The 23421-nt window shown below is 63.3% G+C and overlaps 1 protein-coding gene across 1 annotated transcript; it reads left to right on the top strand.

Annotated features, from left to right (window-relative positions):
* The first annotated feature begins 520 nt into the window (after window positions 1–520).
* ELAC2 (elaC ribonuclease Z 2) lies at window positions 521–22801 on the top strand. The gene is made up of 25 exons (XM_054171115.1): window positions 521–793; window positions 869–919; window positions 989–1059; window positions 2329–2393; window positions 3324–3381; window positions 3801–3869; window positions 5164–5244; window positions 5311–5385; window positions 6281–6339; window positions 9050–9108; window positions 9186–9258; window positions 10218–10330; window positions 10415–10513; window positions 10964–11102; window positions 11176–11261; window positions 14028–14137; window positions 15454–15550; window positions 16472–16610; window positions 17807–17845; window positions 17975–18084; window positions 18512–18611; window positions 18690–18810; window positions 19010–19088; window positions 20276–20420; window positions 22559–22801. Exons 1-25 carry the CDS (start codon window positions 525–527, stop codon window positions 22799–22801), a joined length of 2550 nt encoding a protein of 849 aa, XP_054027090.1. The 5' UTR covers window positions 521–524.
* Window positions 22802–23421: the final 620 nt, after the last annotated feature.

The following is a 23421-nucleotide window of genomic DNA, read 5'->3' on the forward strand; positions in this document are numbered from 1 at the left end:
GCTCTCAGCTCTCCCCGGAGCCTCCTTTGTGAACGGCCGCAACTGCCTCATCCTGTCTGCAGGAGAGGTGTTCCAGCCCCGACCATCTGCATGGCCTGCACCGGACCCTCGCCAGGACTTCCGTGTCCTTCCTGTGTCCCTCTCCAGAGCTCCGGCAGCCCTTCGGGGCAGGTCCCGGCCGTGTGCCGGGCCGGGCCGGGCCGGGCCGGGGGAAAGCTGCGCTGGGTCCCACGGCTGCCGCGTGCGGACGTTGCTAGGCAACCGCGTTGCTAGGCGCCGGAGATGCTGCCGCCAAGCAGCGCCTCGCAGCACCGCCCCCCCGCGCAGGGGAGTTCCGATTGGCTAAGCAGAGACACGTGACAGCGGACGGTGGCCGGGATGGGCCCTGCAGCCTCTCCTCCGGGGCGGGTCGGTGTGGGAGCGTGTTCTTGCTTTCCATTGGTCCTCCCTCGTCACATGGCGGGGGCCTGCCGAGGCCGCCCCGCGCCGATTGGCAGCGCGGGGCGGGCGGGGGCGCGGCGCGGATGTGGGCCCTGCGGCGGGCGCTGTCGCCGGCGCTCGGCGTGGCGCGGCAGCCGCCGGCTCCTGCAGCGGGCCGGGCCATGGCCGAGGCCTCCTCGGCGGCGCGGCCGGCGCGGCGGCCCAAGGACGTGCCGCGGCACGTGTGGGCCCGCGAGCGGCGGCGGAGCGCGGGGACGGGCCTGGCGAGCCCCAACACCGTGTACGTGCAGGTGGTGGCGGCCGGCAGCCGCGACGCGGGAGCCTCGGTGTACGTCTTCTCCGAGTTCAACCGGTGAGTGTGCCAGCCCGCAGGGAGCCCCCGCTGCCGCGCCCCTCCCGGGCCCGTCCTGACCGTCCTTCCTCGCAGGTACCTCTTCAACTGCGGCGAGGGCACGCAGCGCGCCATGCAGGAGCACAAGTGAGTGGGGACCCGGGCGGGGGGCTCGGGGCTGCGGCGGGCTCGGCTCATCCCCCTCTCGCCCCTCAGGCTGAAGATCTCCCACCTGGACAGCATCTTCCTCAGCAGGGTGGCCTGGGCCAACGTCGGAGGGCTGCCGGGTGAGTGGGGGGGGGGCGGCTGCCGGCTTGTCCGGGGGGCTCCTCTCAAGGCCCGGCCGATGTCTGGGCCAGAGGTGGTGGCTTTGCAGGCCCCGTGGGGACTGGGCAGTGCAGGGGTAGTGGCTGGTAGTCGATCATCTTTGAGGTCGTGTGTAATAGTTGTGCTTCTCCCCTGCCGTGCTGGACGTGGGGCTGCTTTGGGTGGGGAGGGCAAAGAGCGGTGTCGGTGGTGCTGGGGTGGTGCTGTGGCGCTCTGCGGCGTGGGCTCAGCCCCAGTGACAGCGCAGGAGAACACGTGGTGGAAGAGGCACTGCCTGTGCTGCAGCATGGCCACATCCTCCCTCAGCCCCGGGAAGGGAAGGCGTTGGCAGTGTTGCAGTGCCGGCAGGGAGCTGTTGGAGTCAGGCTCACTTGAGACCAAAGCGTTTGCAGAGGTTTCAGACCCACTGCTGTCACAGAATCACACAATGGTGATTCTTGCTGCAACCCCCTGCCAGAGCAGGAGCACCCAGGGCAGGGCACACAGGAGCACAGCCAGGCTGGCCTTGAGAGTCTCCAGAGATGAGACCTGCTCCACCTCCTTGGGCAGCCTGCTCCAGGGCTCTGCCACCCTCCCAGCAAGGAAGTTCCTCCTCCTGTTCAGATGGAACTGCCTCTGGCCAAGCTGATGCCCAGTGCCTCTTGTCCTGCACCTGAGCCTGCTTGGGTCAGGCTTGGGCAGTGCAGGAGACAGCATTCCCTCTGCTGGCAGCAGTGACCTCTCAGGTCTGACTTTGCTCTTCCAGGCCCAAGTGTACCTACCTCTTGTCCTGTCACTGGGGACCAGAGACTCTGCCCCCATCCTCCTGACCCCCACCCCTTAGATATCTGTAAGCATTGCTAAGTTCCCCCTCAGCCTCCTCCACACTACAGAGGCCCAGCTCCCTCAGCCTCTCCTGTGACAGATGTTCCAGCCCTCAAAGCAGGGAGAGACCAGAACAGATCACTGGGGATCTTGTCTGCCAAAGTTCTGGAGGTCTCCTGGAAAGGAGGAGATTAGCAATCTGCTGAGGAACCTTGAGCCAAGGTGTGACTATCCAAGTCTGTCTGCTGAGGGCAGTGCCTTGCTGAGCCTGCCCCAGAGCTGAGGCAAGAGAGGATTTGAGACTGAGTTCAGCTCTGGGCTTTGTGCAGAGACTTGGCACTCCAGGGCCTGAGGAGGATCTGCCTTGTGAGAGCTGCCAGTGGTCAGTGGAGCTGTGACTAAGCTGCTTCTCTCCTCTCTTGTAGGGATGATCCTCACATTAAAGGCCATGGGGCTTCAGAGATGTGTTTTCCTGGGGCCACCAAAGCTGGTAAGGAGTGGGAACCCTCCAGAGCTGTCCCTGGAAGCAGGAGAGCTGCTGTCAGAGCAGTGAATCATTGTCCAGCTCGGGAATGCTGGTGTGAGTTAGTGCCAGCCAGAGGGCTCTGCCAGGAGGGCTGGCTCAAGAAAGCAGATCCCTTCAGTCCCAGGACAGCATCAGGCTTCTGCTCCTTGAATGTGTCCTGTCAGCTCTTGTTCTGGGGAATCATCTCTGGGGGGAGGGATGGCTTTTGTTCTCCTGTCTGCTGCCTCCTTGTTTGCTTTTGGTAGAAGCCTGCTCTCTGATCTCCTGCCTTGTGTGATCCTCACCAGCCTAAAGCTGTGTCTGAGATGAACATTTCCACCCCTCAGCATGGTTTTCAGAGAGTCCCAGCATGGGGAGGGCTGGAAGGGACCTCTGGAGCTCACCCAGTCCAACCCCACTGCCCCAGCAGGGCTCCCACAGCAGCTTGCCCAGGGGCACAGTGCCCAGGGGGGGTTGGAAGCTCTCCACACCAGGAGACTCCACAACCTCTCTGGGCAGCCTGCTCCAGGCCTCCAGCACCCTCCCAACAAACAACTTTCTCCTCCTGCTCAGATCCAGCCTCCTGGCTGCCAGTCTGTGCCCACTGCCCCTTGTGCTGGCCCTGGGCACCACTCAGCAGAGCCTGGCCCCAGCCTCCTGCCCCCCACACTTCAGGTGCTGAGCAGCACTGAGGGTTATTTCTCCTTCCACTGAGGTTTCATTTCCTTGCAGTGTCTGCTGCACAGGATGGGCAGAGTGCTGCTTGGCTCTCCTCTCCTCCTGAGATGGGACACCTGGCCAGGGCTCTCTGGGTGTGTGTTGGGATTTGCACTTCCCTGGGTGGCTGCAGCTGCTCAGGTGCTGCTGCACTGCAGCTCCCAGGCCTGGCCTCCTGACACAGAGTTTCTCTTCCAGCAAAACTATTTGAAAGCCATCAGGCTCTTCCCTGGCCCCCTGAAGAGGATGGATTTAGGTATGTAGGTCATGAGGGGGACATCAGCTTCTGACCTCTTTCTGTTTCAGCTGCAGCCAAGCTTGAACAGTAACAGCAGCAGGGTAAGTCCCTGTGGCTTTGACTCACTCCAGGAAAGCTTCAGCTGCCTGCTCAAACCATCCCAGAGCTGCTGCCAGCTCTGCCAGCCTGCCTGACAGCTTTGCTGGTAAAGCCCTCTGAAGGCACTGACAGAGGCTGCCAGTGAACTTCTCACCCTGCTGCCTGGGCTCTTTCCTGGGGGCTTTTCAGAGCTTTGATCACTGACTGCAGCTGGGGGGAGGACATTGAGCAGGGTTTGTTTAAGAAAGCCACCAAAGCTCTTTCCCTGGCTTGGGTTCTTGTGGAGGAGGAATCCTTTGTGCTGCAGTTGCTGATGCTGCTTTCTGCTCCCTTCCCAGCTGTGCAGCTGCACACAGAGCCTGAGTACAAGGATGAGACCATGACAGTGCAGCAAATACCTCTGACAGGTGAGCCTGGGGCAGCTGGGCTGGGGGAAGGAGTCCCTGCCCATGGCAGGGGGCTTGGAACTGGATCATCCTGAAGGTCCCTTCCAAGTCAACCTGTTCTGGGTGAGGCTGGAGTCAGGCAGGAGAAGCACTTGTTGGGTAGCTGTGCTTGAGGTGCTGGGAGGAGTGGTTCTGCTTGCAAGCCTCAGTAAGGAGAGGTTCAGTCATTGTGTGCTTGGCTCAGGAGAAGGATCCCTTGCAGAGGAGCAGGGCCTGCTGAGGCAGGGCCCTGGCAGTGCCTTTAGGGGTGGGCATAAAGGATGCCAGGTGGAGTGGCACAGGACTGAGCCATTCTCAGCCAGCTGAGTTTGCTCACTGCCCCAAACAGAGATCCTGAGAGCAGAGACACTTGGGTCACACCAGCCCCAGGAAGGCTGCAGGCCTGGGCAGGAGGGCTGGAAACTGCCCAGCAGAAAAGGCCCTGGGGGTGCTGGCCAGCAGCATCTGAACAGGAGCCAGCAGTGCCCAGCTGGGCAAGAAGGGCAGCAGCAGCCTGGCCTGGAGCAGCAATGCTGTGGGCAGCAGGAGCAGGGCAGGGATGGTGCCCCTGGGCTGGGCACTGGGGAGGCCACAGCTTGAGCCCTGGGTTCAGTTTTGAACCTCTCACTCAAGGACACTGAGGAGCTGGAGCAGGGCCAGAGAAGGGCAACAGAGCTGGGGAAGGGTCTGGAGAAGAGGGCTGGGGAGGAGCAGCTGAGGGAGCTGGGGGTGTTGAGCCTGGAGCAGAGGAGGCTGAGGGAGACCTCATTGCTCTCTGCAGCTCCCTGAGAGCAGGCTGCAGCCAGGTGGGGCTTGGGCTCTTCAAGCAGTTGGAATAAGTGATTGGACAAGAGGAAACTGTCTCAAGTTGCCCCAGGGGAGGCTCAGATTGGTCATGAGGAGCAATGTCTTCTCCAAAAGGGTCCCCAAGGCCTGGCCCAGGCTGCCCAGGGAGGTGGTGGAGTCTCCATCCCTGGAGGGCTTTCAGAGCTGTGCAGCTGTGGTGCTGAGGGCCAGGGTGGTGCCCTGGCAGTGCTGGGTAGCAGTTTGACCTCAATGCCTCTGCCAAGCCTAAGGGTTCTGTGGTTCAGTGGCTTGGGTGGCAGATGCCTCCTGAAAGAAGTGAGTGGGGAGTGCAAGGAGAGGTCAGCCTGGGAAGAGCTCTGTGTTCTGCTGCAGTTTAGTGCTGACTGTGATGGAGGAGGGGATGCTGCTCATACTGCTGTTGTCTGCCCCTTTGAGTGATCTTTGTCTGCTGTGATTGGATTTGGGACAGGAAAACCTCCAGCTGCTGAAAGTGCATTGCCTCAGAGCCCTGGAGCAGCAACCCAGGGAGGCAGCAGCCCCCAGGGAGGCAGCAGCCCCCAGGGAGGCAGCAGCCCCCAGGGAGGCAGCAGCCCCCAAGGAGGCAGCAGCCCCCAAGCAGGGCCTGGATCCCCAGGAGCTGCACAGCAAAGCTTGGAGGAGGACAAGGAAAAAGGCAGTCCAGAGAAAGCAGGTGAGGTAAATGGCCTGAGCCTTTGCTCTGCACACACAGCAGGATCAGGACAGGCTCCTGGCCTCTGGGCCCTCACTTGCACACTTCTGGAAGTGAGGCCTGCAGAGAAGCTCAGCTGAAGGATCAGTGGGGCAGAAGGAGCTCTGCTCCTTTGGAAGCTGACCTGGAAGTAATGAAGCCTGGACAGTAGGAGTGTCCTGTGAGGCCAGGCTGAGGGAGCTGGGGCTGTTCAGCCTGGAGAGGAGAAGGCTCCAGGGACACCCTAGAGCAGCCTGCCAGTACCTGAAGGGGGCTAGAAGGCAGCTGCAGAGGGACTGTCCCCAAAGGCCTGCAGGGCCAGGCCCAGGGGCAATGGTTTGAGATGAGAGCAGAGCAGATTGAGATTGGATGTGAGGAACAGGCTCTGCACCAGGAGGCTGCTGGAGCACTGCAGCAGGCTGCCCAGGGAGGTGGCTGAGGCTCCATCCCTGGAGCTGTTCCAGGTGAGGCTGGACAGGCCTCTGGGCAGCCTGATCCAGTGGAGGATGTCCCTGCTGAGTGCAGGGGTTTGGACTGGAGGAGCTGTGGAGCTCCCTTCCAACCCAACCCATGCTATGATTCCTGCTTGGGCTGTGATTAATCCTTGTGGCAGTCTGCCCTTGGCTGGAGTGGAGGTTCCAGCCTCTGATTTCATTTTGAGGGGGTGTTGGGATTGGGTTTGGGGGTGTTGGGCTTTACTTTGGTGTCTTGTAGCTAAAAATGTGGGCTGTGGCCTTAGGTGCTGCTCAGGTTCTGCTGCTGTGCTCCAGGCTGGCTGCCTGGTGGTGTTCCTGGTCACATTTTAGCCAGCTCTGAGCTGGTTTTGGCTTTAAGCAGGATGTTTGTGCTGGCTGAGTGGTTCTGCTTCCTTCTGCAGGTGAGCAGCAGTCCTGTGGCAGCCAACAACCTGAGCTGGTCATGGCCTTCCTCTGCAAGGTGAGCTGGGACACAGCCCTCAGAGGCAGGGTAGAGCCCCAGGAGGGCAGGGGTGGAAAGGACCTCTGGAGCTCACCCAGTCCAACCTGCCTGCCAGGGCACCCAGGAACACATCCAGGAGGGCTTGGAAGGACCCCAGGGAAGGAGACTCCACAGCCTCTCTGGGCAGCTGCTCCAGGGCTCCAGCAGCCTTCAGTTAAGGAGTTCCTCCTCATGCTTAGATGGAACTTGCTGTGTGCAGGGTTGTGGACTGGCTGTAGAGCAGGATCCCAGGGTGTTAGGGGTTGGAAGGGACCTCAGGAAATCATTGAGTCCAACCCCCCTGCCAGAGCAGCACCACAGAACCTCGTGCAGGTCACACAGGAACACATCCAGATGGCTCTGGGAGGTCTCCAGGGAGGGAAGGAGACTCCACAGCCTCTCTGGGCAGCCTGCTCCAGGGCTCTGTGAGGTCCTCCTCATGCTGTGGTGGAACCTCCTGTGCTGCACTTCCAGGGTCAGAGTGACTGCAGCATGAGTGGGGATGAGTCACAATGGAGGCTTTGGAGGTGTTCATAGACTCACAGAGCTGTCAGGGCTGGAAGGGAGCTCAAGGCTCAGCCAGTCCCAACCCCCTGCCATGGGCAGGGACACCTCACAGCACAGCAGGTTGCTCACAGCCACCTCCAGCCTGGCTGCAAACACCTCCAGGCAGGAGGCTTCCACCACCTCCCTGGGCAACCTGTGCCAGGCTCTCACCACCCTCCTGGGCAACAACTTCTTCCTCACAGCCAATCTCAATCTCCCCACTTCTAGTTTTGCTCCATCCCCCCCAGTCCTATCCCTCCCTGACACCCTCCAAAGTCCCTCCCCAGCTTTCCTGCAGCCCCCTGCAGATCCTGGAAGGCCACAATGAGGTCTCCTGGGAGCCTTCTCCTCTCCAGCCTGCACAACCCCAACTCTCTCAGGCTGTGCTCACAGCAGAGCAGCTCCAGCCCTCTGCTCCTCCTCGTGGCCCTGCTCTGGACACCTTCCAGCCCCTCCAGAGCCTTCCTGGCACAGAGGCTCCAGAGCTGGCCCCAGAGCTGCAGCTGTGGGCTCAGCAGAGTGGAGCAGAGGGGCAGAATCCCCTCCCTGCCCTGCTGGCCACACTTCTCTTGCTGCAGCCCAGGCTCTGCTTGGCTCTCTGGGCTGCAAGTGCTCCCTGCTGGCTCCTGCTGAGCTTCTCCTCCCCCAGCACCCCCAAGGCCTTACGGAGCAGCCAGTTAAGAGCACACAGGTTCCATTCTTGCTTAGTGCTTACAGTGGGGAGTTCTGTCCTGCTTGCTTGGCTAAAGAAGGGACTGAGAAGCAGCAGCACCTCCAATCCTGGCTTCAGTTTTGGGCCTGTCACTCCAGGCTGGGCAGGGACTGGCTGGAAAGCAGCCCTGAGGAGAGAGCCTTGGGGGTGCTGGGGGAGGAGAAGCTCAGCAGGAGCCAGCAGGGAGCACTTGCAGCCCAGAGAGCCAAGCAGAGCCTGGGCTGCAGCAAGAGAAGTGTGGCCAGCAGGGCCAGGGAGGGGATTCTCCCCCTCTGCTCAGCTCTGCTGAGACCACAGCTGGAGCTCTGGGTCCAGCTCTGGAGCCCCTGTGGCAAGAGGGATCTGGAGGTGCTGGAAGGTGTCCAGAGAAGGGCCAGGAGGATGAGCAGAGGGCTGGAGCTGCTCTGCTGTGAGGACAGACTGAGGGAGTTGGGGCTGTTCAGTCTGGAGAAGAGAAGGCTCTGAGGTGACCTCATTGTGGCCTTCCAGGAGCTGCAGGGGGCTCCAAGAAGGCTGGGGAGGGACTGCTCAGGATCTCAGGCAGTGATAGGACTGGGGGGAATGGAATGAAGCTGGAGGTGGGGAGATTCAGGCTGGAGGTGAGGAGGAAGTTCTTCCCCATGAGAGTGGTGAAGCCCTGGAATGGGTTGTCCAGGGAGGTGGTTGGGGCCCCAGCCCTGGAGGTGTTTAAGCCCAGGCTGGATGAGGCTCTGGCCAGGCTGATCTAGTGTGGGGTGTCCCTGCCCATGGCAGGGGGGTTGGAACTGGATGATCCTTGGGGTCCCTTCCAACCCTGACTGATTCTATGATACTATGAGGGACATTGAGGGCTGGAGCAGGTCCAGAGAAGGGCAACAGAGCTGGGGAAGGGTCTGGAGAAGAGGGCTGGGGAGGAGCAGCTGAGGGAGCTGGGGGTGTGCAGCCTGGAGCAGAGGAGGCTGAGGGAGACCTCATTGCTCTCTGCAGCTCCCTGAGAGGAGGCTGGAGCCAGGTGGGGCTTGGGCTCTGCTCCCAAGCAGCAAGTGACAGGAGGAGAGGCAATGGCCTCCAGATGCACCAGGGGAGGGTTAGGTTGAACATTAGAAGAAACTTCTTCCCTGAGAGGGTTCTCAAAGCCTGGCCCAGGCTGCCCAGGGAGGTGGCTGAATCCCCAGCCCTGGAGGGGTTTCAGAGCCCTGGAGCTGTGGTGCTGAGGGCCAGGTGATGGAGCTGGCAGGGTTGGGGTAATGTAGGACTGGATGATCCTTGGAGTCTGTCCCAGCCCCAGTGGTTCCATCACCTGGGGAGCCAGCAGGTCCACTCAGGGCCTTGGGGGTCACTTGGGGTGGTGGCTGTGGGGGGGCAGGGCTGGGGGGTGGCAGAGCAGAGCTCCCCTCCTGCCCCTCTGCCTCTGGGGCTGCTGCTGACTTTTTGTTCTTTCTGACTTTTCAGATCCACCCAAAGAAAGGAAAATTCCTGGCAGCTAAAGCTCAGGAGCTGGGCCTGCCAGTGTGAGTGTGAGCTGCCAGCTGGGCAGGGGCATGGCAGGCAGCTGGCTGCGGGCAGCTCACCTCGGTGTGCCTTGCAGGGGGACTCCAGCCATCCTGCCCATCATCACAGCTGTCAAGAACGGGGAGAGCATCACCTTTGAAGGCAGAGAGGTGAGGTGGGGCTCTGCTCTCTGCTGTGCCTGTGCCACCCTCCCTCCCTGCCCTTCCTGCAGGGTGTTTCCCCTCCCAGCAGCCGCTGGGCTGTCTTTGGCTGGGGGCTGCACACCAGGCTTGGCTGCTGCCTTCCTGCCTGTTCCTTCTCAGCCCTGCCCAGAGGCTGCCTCAGGGTTTGCTGGGTTGGAGCTCTGGGTGGCTGCTTTTGGGTCTTCTACCAGCCCCAAGATGTTGCTGAATGTGGCTGCAGCCCTGGAAGTGTTTCAGGCCAGGCTGGATGAGGCCCTGGGCCTCAGCCCTCGAGGTGTCCCTGCCCACGGGGCTTGGAGCTTCGATGATCTTCAAGGTCCCTCCCAACCCAAAGCATTCCATGAGTCCAGGTCTGGGAGGCTTCCAGGGGGATGATCAGGGATGGCCTCATTTGTGGCTGCTGTTTGCCAGAGCTTCTGCACCTCCTCCTGGAGCAGGCCTGGGAGTGCAGCCCTGCCTGCTGGAGGGCTGGGATTTGGATGGCTCCCTCCTGGCTCTGCAGCTCTTAGCCCCCAGGGAGCTCAGTGGGTCAGGGGTGCAGGGTCCATGGCAGGGAGAGGCACAGGCAGCTCTGGCTGTGTCCAGGTGAGGAGCAGGTGGAGATCCTCACCTGGGAGCCAGGGCTGCCAGCCTCTGCTGGCACAGGAATGTCTCAAAGCCTTTTCTTGTGTCTTGAGTACCTTTTGCTACCATCTGAACTTGCTGTGGGAGCCTGGGGGCTGCTGAAACTCCCTGACATGAGGCTGTGGTTGGCTCTGAGACCAGGGCTGGGGTTTACTGGTGTAGAGGAATGGAAAGCTGAGCAATGGGAGCAGGGCTGGGACTGGGGAGGGTGGGGCTGGCAGAGCAGCTGCCACAGGAGCTGGCTGCAGTGGTGTGAGGGAGGCTGGGGGGCTGTGGTGTGATCCCTGTGTGTCTGCCTGCAGCTCTCCCCTGAGGAGCTGTGCACCCCTGCTGACCCTGGCCCGGTGTTCCTCGTGCTGGAGTGTCCTCACCAGGGCTTCCTGGATGCCATCTGTGAAAATGAGACCTTCAGGAGGTAGCAGGGGCCTGGGGGTGGGCCTGGGCTTTTCCAGCCCAAAGGGCTGTGTGCCTGAAACCCAGGGACTCTTTTGTGTCCCAGGTACCAGGAGGGGCTTCCTGAGCACCAGGTGGCCTTGGTTATCCACATGACCCCGGAGCCAGTGCTGAGGGACAGCCGCTACCAGCACTGGATGCACAGGTACAGCTGCAGGGCTGGGGGGGAGCTGCAGGGGGGCTGGGGGGGAGCTGGGCTGCAGGGGGGCTGGGGGGGAGCTGGGCTGCAGGGGGGCTGGGGGGGAGCTGAGCTGCAGGGGGCTGGAGGTAAGCTGAGCTGCAGGGGACTGGGGCTGGGGGGGAGCTGAGCTGCAGGGGACTGGGGCTGGGGGGGAGCTGAGCTGCAGGGGGGGCTGGGGGGGAGCTGAGCTGCAGGGGGGCCTGGGGGGGAGCTGAGCTGCAGGGGGCTGGGGCTGAGCTGCAGGGGGCTGTGAGCTGCTGCTGCCTTGGCTGCCGGTGGCCAGCAGCTGCTTTTCCTGCAGCAGCAGTGCCTGGCAGCGTGGCCCTGGGGGCTCAGGTGGGGTGCTGGGGGAGTGCAGCTGCCCAGCTCTGAGGTGTTTGTGCAGCTCTGGTGCTCTTGCCTCTGCTCTGACAGATTTGGGCCTGGAACCCAGCACTTGGTGCTGAATGAGAACTGTTCTGCAGTGCACAACCCCCGCAGCTACAAGATCCAGACTCAGCTGAACCTCATCCACCCAGAGATCTTCCCTCTGCTCACCACCTACAAGAGCCAGGTAGGCCAGGCCCTGCTGGGCTGCCCCCCTGCCCTGAGCAGCAGGAGGTGCTTCAGGTCCCTTGTCCCCGCAGGAGGAGGAGGCAGTGTGCGGCGTGCCCCTGGTGCGAGCAGAGTGCCTCCTGAAGTACCACTTCAGGCCCCAGCAGGAGTGGCAGAGGTAGGTCTGCAGGCTTGGCCTTGCCAGCTCTTGGGGGGTGGCTCTCAGCAGCCTTTCAGTGTGAGCCTGTGGGGAGGGAGGAGGGAGGAGGCTGTGCTGAGATCCTCTGCACAGTGAGGAGCTTCAAGGCCTTGTCCAGGCTATGTGGTGCTGTGGCTCTGTGGGGCAGGGGGGGTGGGCTGGGGCTGGGGCCTGATGAGCTTTGAGGTCTTTCCCAACCTTTATCACTCTGTGATGATGAGCTGGGAGAGGGGAGACTGAGACTGGAGAGGAGGAAGAAGTTCCTAAGAGTGAGGGTGGGGAGAGCCTGGCACAGGCTGCCCAGGGAGGCTGTGGCTGTGCCCTGCCTGGAGGTGTTCCAGGCCAGGCTGGATGAGGCCCTGAGCAAGCTGTGCTGGTGGGAGGGGTCCCTGCCCAGGGCAGGGGATTGGAGCTGGCTGAGCTTTGAGGTCCCCTCTAACCCAACCCACTCTGGATCTGTGTCTCCTGCTGGTGGCTGCCAGCTGTGCCTGCAGGGATGTGTGCTGAGAGCAGCCCCTGGGCAGCGCTCTGAAGTGCTGCTTCTGTCCCCTCACTCTTCCAGCCTCCTGTGCTCCCCTGCCCTCCACTTTACCCTCATCTGCTGTGTACCCAGCCCTGGCTGTGGCCTGTCTGGGGAGCCCACTGAAAGCCTTACCAAGCTCTTTTGGAGCCTCAGATGGTGTCAGAGCTGGAAGCCCCAAGTGGAGAAACAGTTGCAGACTTCTCCACTGGTGCTGGCACTGTGGCAGGGGAGTGAAGCTGCTCAGTGAGGGTCTTAAGGGCAGGGAGCAGGTGGTGCCTGGGGAGAGCCACTGCTGTGGCTCACATTTCTGTCTCTGCTGGCCAGGAGGACCCAGATGCCAGGAGGAGCTGGAGTTTCTCTGCAGGCCTGTGGCAGGATCAGCACACAGGTCCCTTGTGCTTTGGAGTGCTGCCCAAGCCCCTGGGGTGGCTCTTCCACAGTGCCAGAGCTGCCTTGCAGTGCCCTTGCAGTGCCCTCTAGTGCAGGCAGCTCTGGGAGGGGACAGTGCCAGGAGCTTCCTGCCGCTCCACTTGGGTGGGATGACTTCTGTGGTGTGGTTCAGCCCAGCCAGGCCTTCGTGGCACATCCCTCACAGGCCTGGCTGTATCTTGCCCCACACCTCACCATGGAACTGCTGTGGAGGCTGCCAGGAGGCTGAAGGGCCTGGGACATCGGTGTGGGGAGGGAAGGCTGAGAGGCCTGGGGCTGGTGAGCTGGAGAAGAGCAGCCCCAGAGGGGAGCTGAGCAGTGCTCACAGCGGGGCAAGCAGCAGGGGCCAGGCCCTTGGCAGTGCTCTCCTGTGATGGGACAAGAGACAGTGGACACAAACTGGAACCCAGGAGGTTCCCTCTCAACTTGAGGAGAAGCTTGCTGGGTGTGAGGCTGCTGGAGGCCTGGAGCAGGCTGCCCAGAGAGGCTGTGGAGTCTCCTCTGGAGACTTCAAGCCCTGCCTGTGAGCTGATCCTGCTTTGGTAGGAGGGTTGGAGTCAGGCGCCAGAGGTCCCTTCCAAACCCCCCATGCTCTGGTTCCATGACCCTGTGTTGTGGGGCGGCACTGTGGGAGCGTGGCGTGGCACGGCGCTGTGGGGCGGCGCTGTGGGGCGGCGTGGCAGGGTGCTGTGGGGCGGCGTGGCAGGGTGCTGTGGCGTGGCACTGTGGGGTGGCGTGGCATGGCACTGCGCTGTGGGGCGGCGCTGTGGGAGCATGGCGCGGGGCGGCGCTGGGGAACGACGCTGCGGGAGCGTGGCGCGGGGCGGTGCTGTGGGGCGGCGCTGTGGGGCTGGGTGGCATGGTGCTGTGGCGTGGCCTAGTGCTGTGGGGCGGCGTGGCACTGTGGGGTGGCATGGCATAGCACTGTGCTGTGGGGCAGCGCTGCGGGAGCGTGGCGCGGCGCTGGGGGACGACGCTGCGGGAGCGTGGCGCGGCGCTGGGGGACGGCGCTGCGGGAGCGTGGCGCGGGGCGGCGCTGAGGGACGATGCTGCGGGAGCGTGGCGCGGGGCGGCGCTGGGGGACGACGCTGCGGGAGCGTGGCGCGGGGCGGCGCTGGGGGACGGCGCTGCGGGAGCGTGGCGCGGGGCGGCGCTGGGGGACGATGCTGCGGGAGCGTGGCGCGGGGCGGCGCTGGGGGACGGCGCTGTGGGAGCGTGGCGCGGGGTGGCGCTGCGGGAGCGTGGCGCGGGGCGGCGCTGGGGGACGGCGCTGCGGGAGCGTGGCGCGGGGCGGCGCTGGGGGACGATGCTGCGGGAGCGTGGCGCGGGGCGGCGCTGGGGGACGACGCGGGAGCGTGGCGTGGTGCTGGGGGACGGCGCTGCGGGAGCGTGGGGCGGCGTGGCGCGGTGCTGTGTCACACGGTGCTGCGGGGCAGGGCGGCACGGCGCTGCGGCAGCGTGCTGCGGCAGGCGCTGCGGGGCAGGGCGGCACGGCGCTGCGGCAGCGTGCTGCGGCAGGCGCTGCGGGGCAGGGCGGCACGGCGCTGCGGCAGCGTGCTGCGGCAGGCGCTGCGGGGCAGGGCGGCACGGCGCTGCGGCAGCGTGCTGCGGCAGGCGCTGCGGGGCAGGGCGGCTCGGCGCTGCGGCAGCGTGCTGCGGCAGGCGCTGCGGGGCAGGGCGGCTCGGCGCTGCGGCAGCGTGCTGCGGCAGGCGCTGCGGGGCAGGGCCGCACGGCGCTGCGGCAGCGTGCTGCGGCAGGCGCTGCCCTGCCCTGAGCCTGGCCTGTCTTGCAGAGATGCTGTGACTGTCTGTGACCAGGAGGCCTTTGTCAGCGAGGCCTTGGAGCTGCCTGACTTCCAGAGCCGTCTGAAGGAGTGCAAGGAGAGCCTGCCTGCCCTGCCCGGTAAGCACCAGCAGCTGCTCCAGGCCCAGGGGGCGCTCCTGGTGCCCCTGGCTGTGAGCCCGGGCAGAGCTGGCAGCATGCAGTGCCCTGGCTGCTCGGCAGCCCTCCTGGGGCTGTGCAGAGGATGGGCTTGGTGCAACCTGTTAGCTGCTTTCAGCTGGGCTTGGGCAGCTTTGTGCTTTGGGGATCAAGGGCACCCTTGGCCCATTTGCAGATGACCTCAAGCTGGGCAGGAGGGGGATTGCTGGAGGGGAGGGGGCTCTGCACTGGGACCTGCCCAGATGAGACCATTGGGATGAGGCTCAACAAAGCCAAGAGCTGGGTCCTGCCCTTGGGGCACACCAACCCCATGGATGCTCCAGGCTTGGTGCAGAGGGGCTGGAAAGTGCCCAGCAGAGAAGGCCCTGGGGGTGCTGGGGGACAGCAGCTGGAGAGGAGCCAGCAGTGCCCAGGTGGGCAAGAAGGGCAGCAGCAGCCTGGCCTGGAGCAGCAATGCTGTGGGCAGCAGGAGCAGGGCAGGGATGGTGCCCCTGGGCTGGGCACTGGGGAGGCCTCACCTCAAATCCTGGGTTCAGTTTTGGGCCTCTCACTGCAAGAAGGACATTGAGGGCTGGAGCAGGTCCAGAGAAGGGCAACAGAGCTGGGGAGGGGTCTGGGGAACAGGGCTGCAGGCTGGAGTGAGGCTTCTCCCAGCCCTGGGGAGGTTTCAAAGCCCTGGAGATGTGCTGAGGGTTTAGCAGGGCATGTGGTAGTGCTGGGTTTATGCTGGGCCTGGGTGGCCTTGAAGGTCTCTTCCAGTCTAAACCATTCTTTGAGTCAGGTTTTCTAAAGCTGCTGGGATTGGAGCTGAGCCTGGTGGGGGCTGTTGGAGACAAAGCCCCAGAGGCTGTCTCTGAGCTAGGCAGAGCTCTGCTCATGTTGAATGCTGTCCCAGCAGCCACCAAGTGCATCCTGGTGTCTGGGAGAGCTCCAGCCCCCTGTGTCCCTGCTGGATTCCAGCTGTGCTGCTGGCAGAGGTTTCATGCTGTCACCCAGCACCAGCCCTGACTCCTGGTTTCAGGAAGGGTCAGGGCATTGTAGAACAGGAGCCAGGTCCCTCCTGAAGTGGCAGCTGTGTGGGGGGCAGTGAGCAGAGGCCCTGCCTGGCCCTTTGGACATGCAGCTGTGTGTGACCTGCTTTCTGCTTCTGCTGCTTCCACCACCCCTGCAGCTGCAGGCAGGCAGAAGTGCAGCTGCTGGGGATTCAGAGCCTGTGGAGCCAAGTGCCTGTGTGGGCAGTGTGTGGGTAACAGAGCTTTGTGGTCTGCTTCCTGCAGGGGGTGTGGACTCCTACCCTGAGATTGTCTTCCTGGGCACAGGCTCTGCGATTCCCATGAAGATCAGAAACGTCAGTGCCACGCTGGTGAACACCAGGTACCCCCAGGCACCACACACCACTGCCCATGCCTCTTGCCACTGCCCCCAGGGGCTGCTCAGCATCAGCACCACAGCACAATGAGCTGTGCCCACAGACCATTGGGACAGTTAGGGCTGCAGAGCACAGAGAGGTTGCTGCCTTACCCCAGGAATGCTCCAGGCCTGGGGCAGTGTGGTTGGAAACTGCCCAAGAGACAGAGCTGGGGGTGTGGATCAACAGAGGCTGAGAATGAGCCAGGGGGTGCCCAGGTGGGCAAGAAGGGCAGCAGCAGCCTGGGCTGGAGCAGCAATGCTGTGGGCAGCAGGAGCAGGGCAGGGATTGTGCCCCTGGGCTGGGCACTGGGGAGGCCACAGCTGGAGTATTTGGTTCAGGTTTGAGCTTCTCACTCTCAGAAGGACATTGAGGGCTGGAGCAGGGCCAGAGAAGGGCAACAGAGCTGGGGAAGGGTCTGGAGAAGAGGGCTGGGGAGGAGCAGCTGAGGGGGCTGGGGGTGTTCAGTGTGGAGAAGAGGAGGCTGAGGGAGACCTCATTGCTCTCTGCAGCTCCCTGAGAGGAGGCTGGAGCCAGGGGGGGCTGGGCTCTGCTCCCAGGTAATCAAGAGATGGGGGGAGAGGAAATGGCCTCAAGTTGCTGCAGGGGAGGTTTAGGTTGGACATGAGAGGAAACTTCTTCCCAAAGTGGTTCTCAAAGCCTGGCCCAGGCTGCCCAGGGCAGTGGTGGAGTCCCCATCCCTGGAGGGGTTTCAGAGCTGTGGTGCTGAGGGCCATGGGTTAGCCTCAGTCAGGAGAGTCAGGGGGTGGGTGGATTGATGATCTCAAAGCTCTTGTCCAGCCCAAATGATTTTGTGATTCAAGTCCAGAGCCTTGATGGGCCCTGGTCAGAGCTCCTGCAGTGTCTTTGTGCCTTGTCTTCGGCAGCCCTGGGCGCTCCCTGCTGCTGGACTGCGGAGAGGGAACCTTCGGGCAGCTGTGCCGGCACTACGGGCAGGGCGTGGACGCTGTGCTGCGCCGCCTGGCGGCCGTCTTCGTCTCCCACATGCACACAGATCACCACTCGGTGGGTGCCAGCAGGGGCTGCTCTCTGCCTCTCAGCTGCAGGGACAGATGCTGCCTGCCCGGCTCCTGCCCTTGAACTTCCCCTTCCTGCTCCCCAGACACTCTTCCAGCTGTGTCTCTCACCCCCTCTTTGTGGCAGGGGCCCCTGGGGGCTTGTTGGGCTCCTCTCCATCTCTTTCTTAGCTGCACCCGTCCCAGCTCCCTCCAAGGGAATCACAGAGCCAAAGAATTGTTCTGGCTAGGAAAGACCTCTTGAGGTCCTTGAGTCCAGCTCTCACAGAAGCTCCAGGTGCTCTGCCCTGGCTTGGGGCAGGCTCTTGGCTGCTCTGCCAGCTCTTGTCTGCAGGCTACGCTTGGCCTGAGCTGTTGAGCAGACTTTGTGCTCTGCCCTTTCTGTCTGGGAGCAGACAGCAGGCCTGGGAGGGGCTGGGTGGCTGTGTGCTGCTGGCCAGAAGCAGTGCTGGGGCAGCTCAGCAGGCTCTGGCTGCTGGCAGTGCAGCAGCTAAGGATTTCTGCCAGGGTTTCCCCAAGGTGCAGCGTGCGGGGCCCGGGGGCGCCCGGCGGCGGTGTGCAGGGCCTGGAGGCCTCTGGCTGCGGCATGCAGGGCCCAGGGGCACCTGGTGGCGGCGTGCGGGGCCCGGGGGCGCCCGGCGGCAGCGTGCGGGGCCTGGAGGCCTCTGGCTGCGGCATGCAGGGCCCAGGGGCACCTGGTGGCGGTGTGCGAGGCCAGAGGCTTCTGGCTGCGGCATGCGGCGCCGAGCCGTGGCGTGCAGGGCCCGGAGGCCTCTGGCTGCGGCATGCGGCGCCGAGCCGTGGCGTGCAGGGCCCGGAGGCCTCTGGCTGCGGCATGCGGCGCCGAGCCGTGGCGTGCAGGGCCCGGAGGCCTCTGGCTGCGGCATGCGGCACCCAGCCGTGGCGTGCAGGGCCCGGAGGCCTCTGGCTGCGGCATGCGGCGCCCAGCCGCGGCGTGCAGGGCCCGGAGGCCTCTGGCTGCGGCATGCGGCGCCCAGCCGCGGCGTGCAGGGCCCGGAGGCCTCTGGCTGCGGCATGCGGCGCCCAGCCGCGGCGTGCAGGGCCCGGAGGCCTCTGGCTGCGGCATGCGGCGCCCAGCCGCGGCGTGCAGGGCCCAGCGGCGCCTGGCTGCAGCTTGCGGGGCCCGGAGGTGCCTGACTGCAGCTTGCTGCCTCCTCTCTGCAGGGGCTGTTGAACATCCTGCTGGAGCGGCGCAGAGCCTTTGTAAGTAGTGCTGCTGTGGCCCTGCTCTGGGCTTGCCCTGCAGGGAGGGGAGCTGCCCCCAGCCTTCCTCCAGGTGTTTGTGTGTCGGTGCACACCTCCTGCTGAGCTTCCCCCTCGCTGCCGTTGCAGGCAGCCCTGGGGCAGGCGTTCAGCCCCCTGTTTCTGGTGGCCCCTGAGCAGATCATGCCTTGGCTGCAGGAGTACCACAACCACTGTGAAGAGATTCTTGGAGACATCAAGTGAGTGCTGTGTGTGGAGAGGGCCTTCCTTGCTGGGTCCTTACCCGAGGCAAACTGCTGGCATCCATTCCCCACAGCCCTTTGCTGGGGGGGACCTTTGCCTCCTTCCCCTGGCTGTACAGTTAGGCTGTGCAGGTTGTTAAGGGGAGAGGCTTTGTTACTCACTTGTGCTACTCAGTGGAGGCTTAGGTTCAGCCTTTCCCTTTCCTTGGGAAAGAGAAGCTGGGTGAGGGAAGGAGCATTTGACAGTGGGGAAGAGGAGGGTGGCTGAGTTACTGTGCACTGGAGCAGTGAAAGCAGGGGGAGAAGCAGATGGTGCACAGAAAGCCTTGTCTGGAGTGAGCAGCAGGAGCAGTGGGCTGCTGCAAGATCATCTCAGGCTTTACTTTGTACCTGCCCTTAGTTCTCTCTTCTCCCCTCCTCACAGGTTGATTGCTTCCCAGTCCCTGGTGAAGGGCTGTGAGAACATCAAGCCCAAAGCCAAGTGGCTTGTCAGCTCTCTGCTGGAGAGCTACGACCTGGCTGAGGTAAGCTGGCAGGCTGCAGGCTCAGTGGCTGAGGGGGCAGAGGGCACCTGAGCTCTTACCACCTCTGTGCTTGCTCAGTTTCAGACTTGTGAAGTGCAGCACTGTAAAAACGCTTTTGCATGCTCCATGGTCCACAAATCTGGCTGGAAAGTTGTCTACTCTGGTGACACAATGCCCTGCAAGGCCTTGGTGCAAATGGGTAGGTGACAAAAGCCCTCCTCTGCCCGAAGAGCCTCTTGGAGGAAGGTCTCAAGCTGTTAGTGTCTGAGGTGGGCACCTCCAAACCCTGGGTGCTCTGCCTGCAACCCCAGGAGGGGCTCAGGGGGGATGAGAGTTCCTGAGGGCAGCTGCCCTGGCCAGTGCCCACCTGGAGATGCCATCTGTGCTTCTGTGCCCAGGGAAGGATGCGAGCCTGCTGATCCACGAGGCGACGCTGGAGGATGGCATGGAAAAGGAGGCCATAGAGAAGACACACAGGTGGGCTGTGCCCTGCTGCCTGCCCTGCTGGGAAGGCAAGGCTGCTGAGCTGGCTCTTGGCCTTGCAGCTGGTGGGCACCCAAGTCCCGTAGGTGGTTTTGGTGCTTGTAGAGCTCCTCAGCACTAAAAACGGAGCAGTAACCCTCAGTGCTCTGCTCAGCACAGGATCAGAGGCTGTTAGGGGCTGGAAGGGACCTCTGGAGATCAAGTCCAAGCCCCCTGCCAGAGCAGGAGCATAGAATCCAGCACAGGTCACACAGAACACATCCAGACAGGGCTGGGAAGGCTCCAGAGAAGGAGACTCCACAACCTCTCTGGGCAGCCTGCTGCAGGCCTCTGGGAGCCTCCCAGTGAAGAAGCTCCTCCTCATGTTGAGGAGCCTCCTGTGCTGGAGTTTCCATCCGTTGCCCCTTGTCCTGTCCCAGGGCACAGTGAGCAGAGGCTGTCCCTGTCCCTGTCCCTTCCTTCCTGACCCCCAGCCCTCAGATATTTGTAAACATTTTTTTAGATCCCCTCTCAGGCTTCTCCTCTCCAGACTGAACCCTCCCAGGGCTCCCAGCCTCTCCTCCCCAGGCAGTGCTCCAGGCATCCTTGGAGCCCTCCCTTGGACTCTCTCCAGCAGATCCCTGTCCCTCCTGAAGTGGGGAGCCCAGAGCTGGATGCAGTCCTCCCCAAGTGGGGGAAGCTTGTCAGGAGATGCTGGGCACTTTCCAGGCAGGCCAGCCCAAATGAGAGACCTGCTGCTTCATGGCACTCTAGGACTATGCCCAGGAGGTGGAAGAGCCATCCTGTCCCCACAGCTACCCACAGTTCAAACTGAGCTCTGCAGCCCAGGGATCCTGAGCTCTGCCTCCAGTGACCCTGAGCTGAGCTCCAGCAGAAGCAGGGGGCCCTGTGAGCAGCTTCTCTGAGCTGCCCACGAGGTGCAGTGCAGGGGGGCTAGGCCCAGTGTTTGGCTCAGCCCTGGCCCAGCCTGTGGAGCTCTCAGGTGCAGAGCTCCAGCTGATCACAGCTGCTCTCCTGTGCTTGGAGGGGTCTGGGGGCCAGGGCCTTGCCAGCAGTGCAGGCTGCTGGGGGAGGAGCCCTGAGCAGGGCCAGCTGGTGCTGGCTGAGCGCTGCCTGGCATCTGGGCTGGCGTGCAGGCCTGGCTCAGCCTGTGTGTGACCAGCCTGTGGTTGCTGTTGCAGCACCACCTCTCAGGCCATCCAGAGTGGGCTGAAGATGAATGCAGAGTTCATTATGCTCAACCACTTCAGCCAGAGGTATGCCAAGATCCCACTCTTCAGCGAGGACTTCAGCGACAAGGTCGGCATCGCCTTCGACCACATGAGGGTAAGCTGGGGGCTCCCAGCCAGCCTGGGGCACAGCCTTGGTCTCCCTGGGGCATGGCTGCTCAGGGGTGCAGGGCTCCCCTTGTCCTGATGGACCATCTGCTTCTGAGGAGCAGTGTCACAGGATCACAGCGTGGCAGGGGCTGGAAGGCGTCTCTGGAGATCATCCAGGCCAAGCCCCTGCCCAGGCAGGGGCACCCAGTGCAGGGCACCCAGGAGCACATCCAGGAGGGGGTTGAATGTCTCCAGAGATGGAGACTCCACCACCCCTCTGGGCAGCTGCTCCAGGGCTCCAGCAGCCTTCAATCACAGAAGTCCCTCCCCATGTTCAGATGAACTTCTGATGTCCCAGTTTGTGCCCACTGCCCCTTGCCCTGTCCCTGGGCACCACTGAAGCAAGCCTGGTCCCATCCTGCTGACACCCACCCTTGAGGTGTTGATCAGCACTGATCAGATCCCCCTCAGGCTGCACTTCTCCAGGCTAAACAGCCCCAGGGCTCTCAGCCTTTGCCCATCACAGAGCTGCTCCATGTACCCTCTCCACCAAGTCCCTGTCCTTCCTGAACTGGGGAGCCCAGAACTGGACCCAGAACTCCTGATGTGGCCTCACCAGGGCCGAGTAAAGGGGGATGAGAGCTTCCCTTGCCCTGCTGGCCACACTCAGTGCACCCCAGGACCCCTTTGGCTTTCATGACCACCAGGGCACATTGCTGGCTCATGGGGAACTTGTTGCCCCCCAGCACTCCCAGCTCCTTCTCCACAGAGCTTCTTCCCAGCAGCTCCCCCCTCAGCTCTCCTGCTGCAGGAGGTTGTTCCTCCCCAGGGGCAGGACCCTACCCTTGCCCTGGTTTGCCTTCATGAGGTTGCTCTGCCCAGCTCTGGTCAGGTCTGGCTGGATGGCAGCACAGCCTGAGGGGTGCCAGCCCCTGCTCCCAGTGACACAGGGACACTGTCCCAAGGACTCTCCACCCCTTTGTCCAGATCAGTGACAAAGATGTTGAACGGGGATGGACCCAGTGCCAAGCCCTGGGATTGTCCTCCACAAGGGCCACTTTTGCTGCTGGCAGTGGACATCAGCAGCATGAGGAGAGGGTGGCACAGAGTGAGGCAACTGCTGGTAGCTATTGAGAGCCCTAAGACACTGAGTACTTGCCTTGTGTCACCTCTGTGCTGTGCATGTTGCTCCCAGCTGAGAACCTCATTGTGCCACCATTCCACTCTCTTCTCACTGCTGTGCTGCTTCAGTGGCCACCTGCAGAAGACATCCAGGAGCCCACATCAGAGTGTGGTCACAGCAGTCAGAGTAACTCATTGATCAGCCAGGACTTGTACTGTGTCCACAGCCTTTCTTGTGAAGAAAGTGTCAACAGCTGACTGGAGAGGAGCCAGCAGTGCCCAGCTGGGCAGGAAGGGGGCACCAGGATCCTGCTGGCCTGGAGCAGCAATGCTGTGGGCAGCAGGAGCAGGGCAGGGATGGTGCCCCTGGGCTGAGCACTGGGGAGGCCACAGCTTGAGTCTTGAGTTCAGTTTTGGGCCTCTCCAAGAAGGACATTGAGGGCTGGAGCAGGTCCAGAGGAGGGCAACAAAGCTGGGGAGGGGTCTGGAGAGCAGGGCTAGGGAGGAGCAGCTGAGGGAGCTGGGGGTGTTGAGCCTGGAGCAGAGGAGGCTGAGGGAGACCTCATTGCTCTCTGCAGCTCCCTGAGAGGAGGCTGCAGCCGGGGGGGGGGTTGGGCTCTTCTGCCAAGAAACAACAGACAGGACAAGAGGAAATTGCCTCAAGTTGCCCCAGGGGAGGTTCAGGTTGGATGTGAGGAACAATTCCTTCCCCAAAGGCTTGTCCAGGCCTGGCCCAGCCTGCCCAGGGCGGTGCTGCAGTCCCCATCCCTGGAAGGGTTTCGAAGCCCTGGAGCTGTGGTGCCGAGAGCCAGGGTTTGGCGGTGCCCTGGCAGTGCTGGGTTAAGGCTTGGACTGGATGGCCTGGAAGGCCTCCTCCAGCCCAGACGCTTGAGTGGCTCTGAGCTGGGGCTGCGGGAGCTGCGAGCGAGGCCTGGCCGGCGCCGGGGCCGGCGGCACCGCCCCGAGCAGGCCCAGGGCAGGGCCAGGCCAGCGGGGCGCAGGTCTGAGGCCGGTGCCTTGCAGGTGCGGCTGGGGGACCTGAGCAGCATCCCGAAGCTGATCCCCGCCCTGAAGGCCTTGTTCGCGGAGGACATCGTGGAGATGGAGGAGCGCAAGGAGAAGCGCGAGCTGCGCCTGCTGCGGGAGACGGCCGCGCTGCTGCAGCGCCTGGCGGCCGGCGGCGAGCCCCAGCCCGCCGCGAGCAAGCGCAGGCAGCCCCCGCAGCAGCAGCCCCTGCCCGCCAAGAAGCTCAAAACGCTCAACTGAGGGCCCGGCTGCCCCGGGGGGCCCTGCTGCCCTGGGGGGCCCTGCTGCCCCGGGGGCCCTGCTGCCCCGGGGGCCCTGCTGCCCCGGGGGCCCTGCTGCCCGAGCCCTGCTGCCCGGGGGCTCGGCTGCCCAGGGCCCTGCTCCCTGCGGGCCTCGGGGCACCGCCGCCCGGGCGGCCTCGGCGCCTGGCCTTGCTTGGCCGGCCCCGGAGCTCCGTGGGCTGAAGCCACCGAGCAGGAGCAGAGCAGGCCCAGGCCCAGGCCCAGGCCCAGGCCCTGGCTCTCGCCGGCCCCTGTGTGGTTTTATCCTGCAGGCTGTTAGGAGGCAGCAGCAGCAGTGACCCCTGTGGGAGGTCAGGCCTGGGGAGCCCCTGTGGGGCCAGCAGCAGCCCCAGCGGCGTGAGCAGGCCTCGGGGGTGGGGAGCAGAACCCAGGGCCCAGGAAGTGCCACAATAAAAGGGGCCCTGGTTGAGCTTGAGGTTAGGTTAGGGGTGTGAGTGCTGCTGTGTTCCCATTTTACTCTGCTGATCCCTCTGGATCTCCAAAGGGTCCTCCAGACCCTTTGGTTAGGGTCTGAATAAACCTCTGACCTGGCTGACCTCAGGTGGCTGTTTCTGTAGT

The sequence above is a fragment of the Dryobates pubescens genome, chromosome 20 (genome assembly GCF_014839835.1).
Source record: "Dryobates pubescens isolate bDryPub1 chromosome 20, bDryPub1.pri, whole genome shotgun sequence".
Taxonomy (NCBI): domain Eukaryota; kingdom Metazoa; phylum Chordata; class Aves; order Piciformes; family Picidae; genus Dryobates; species Dryobates pubescens.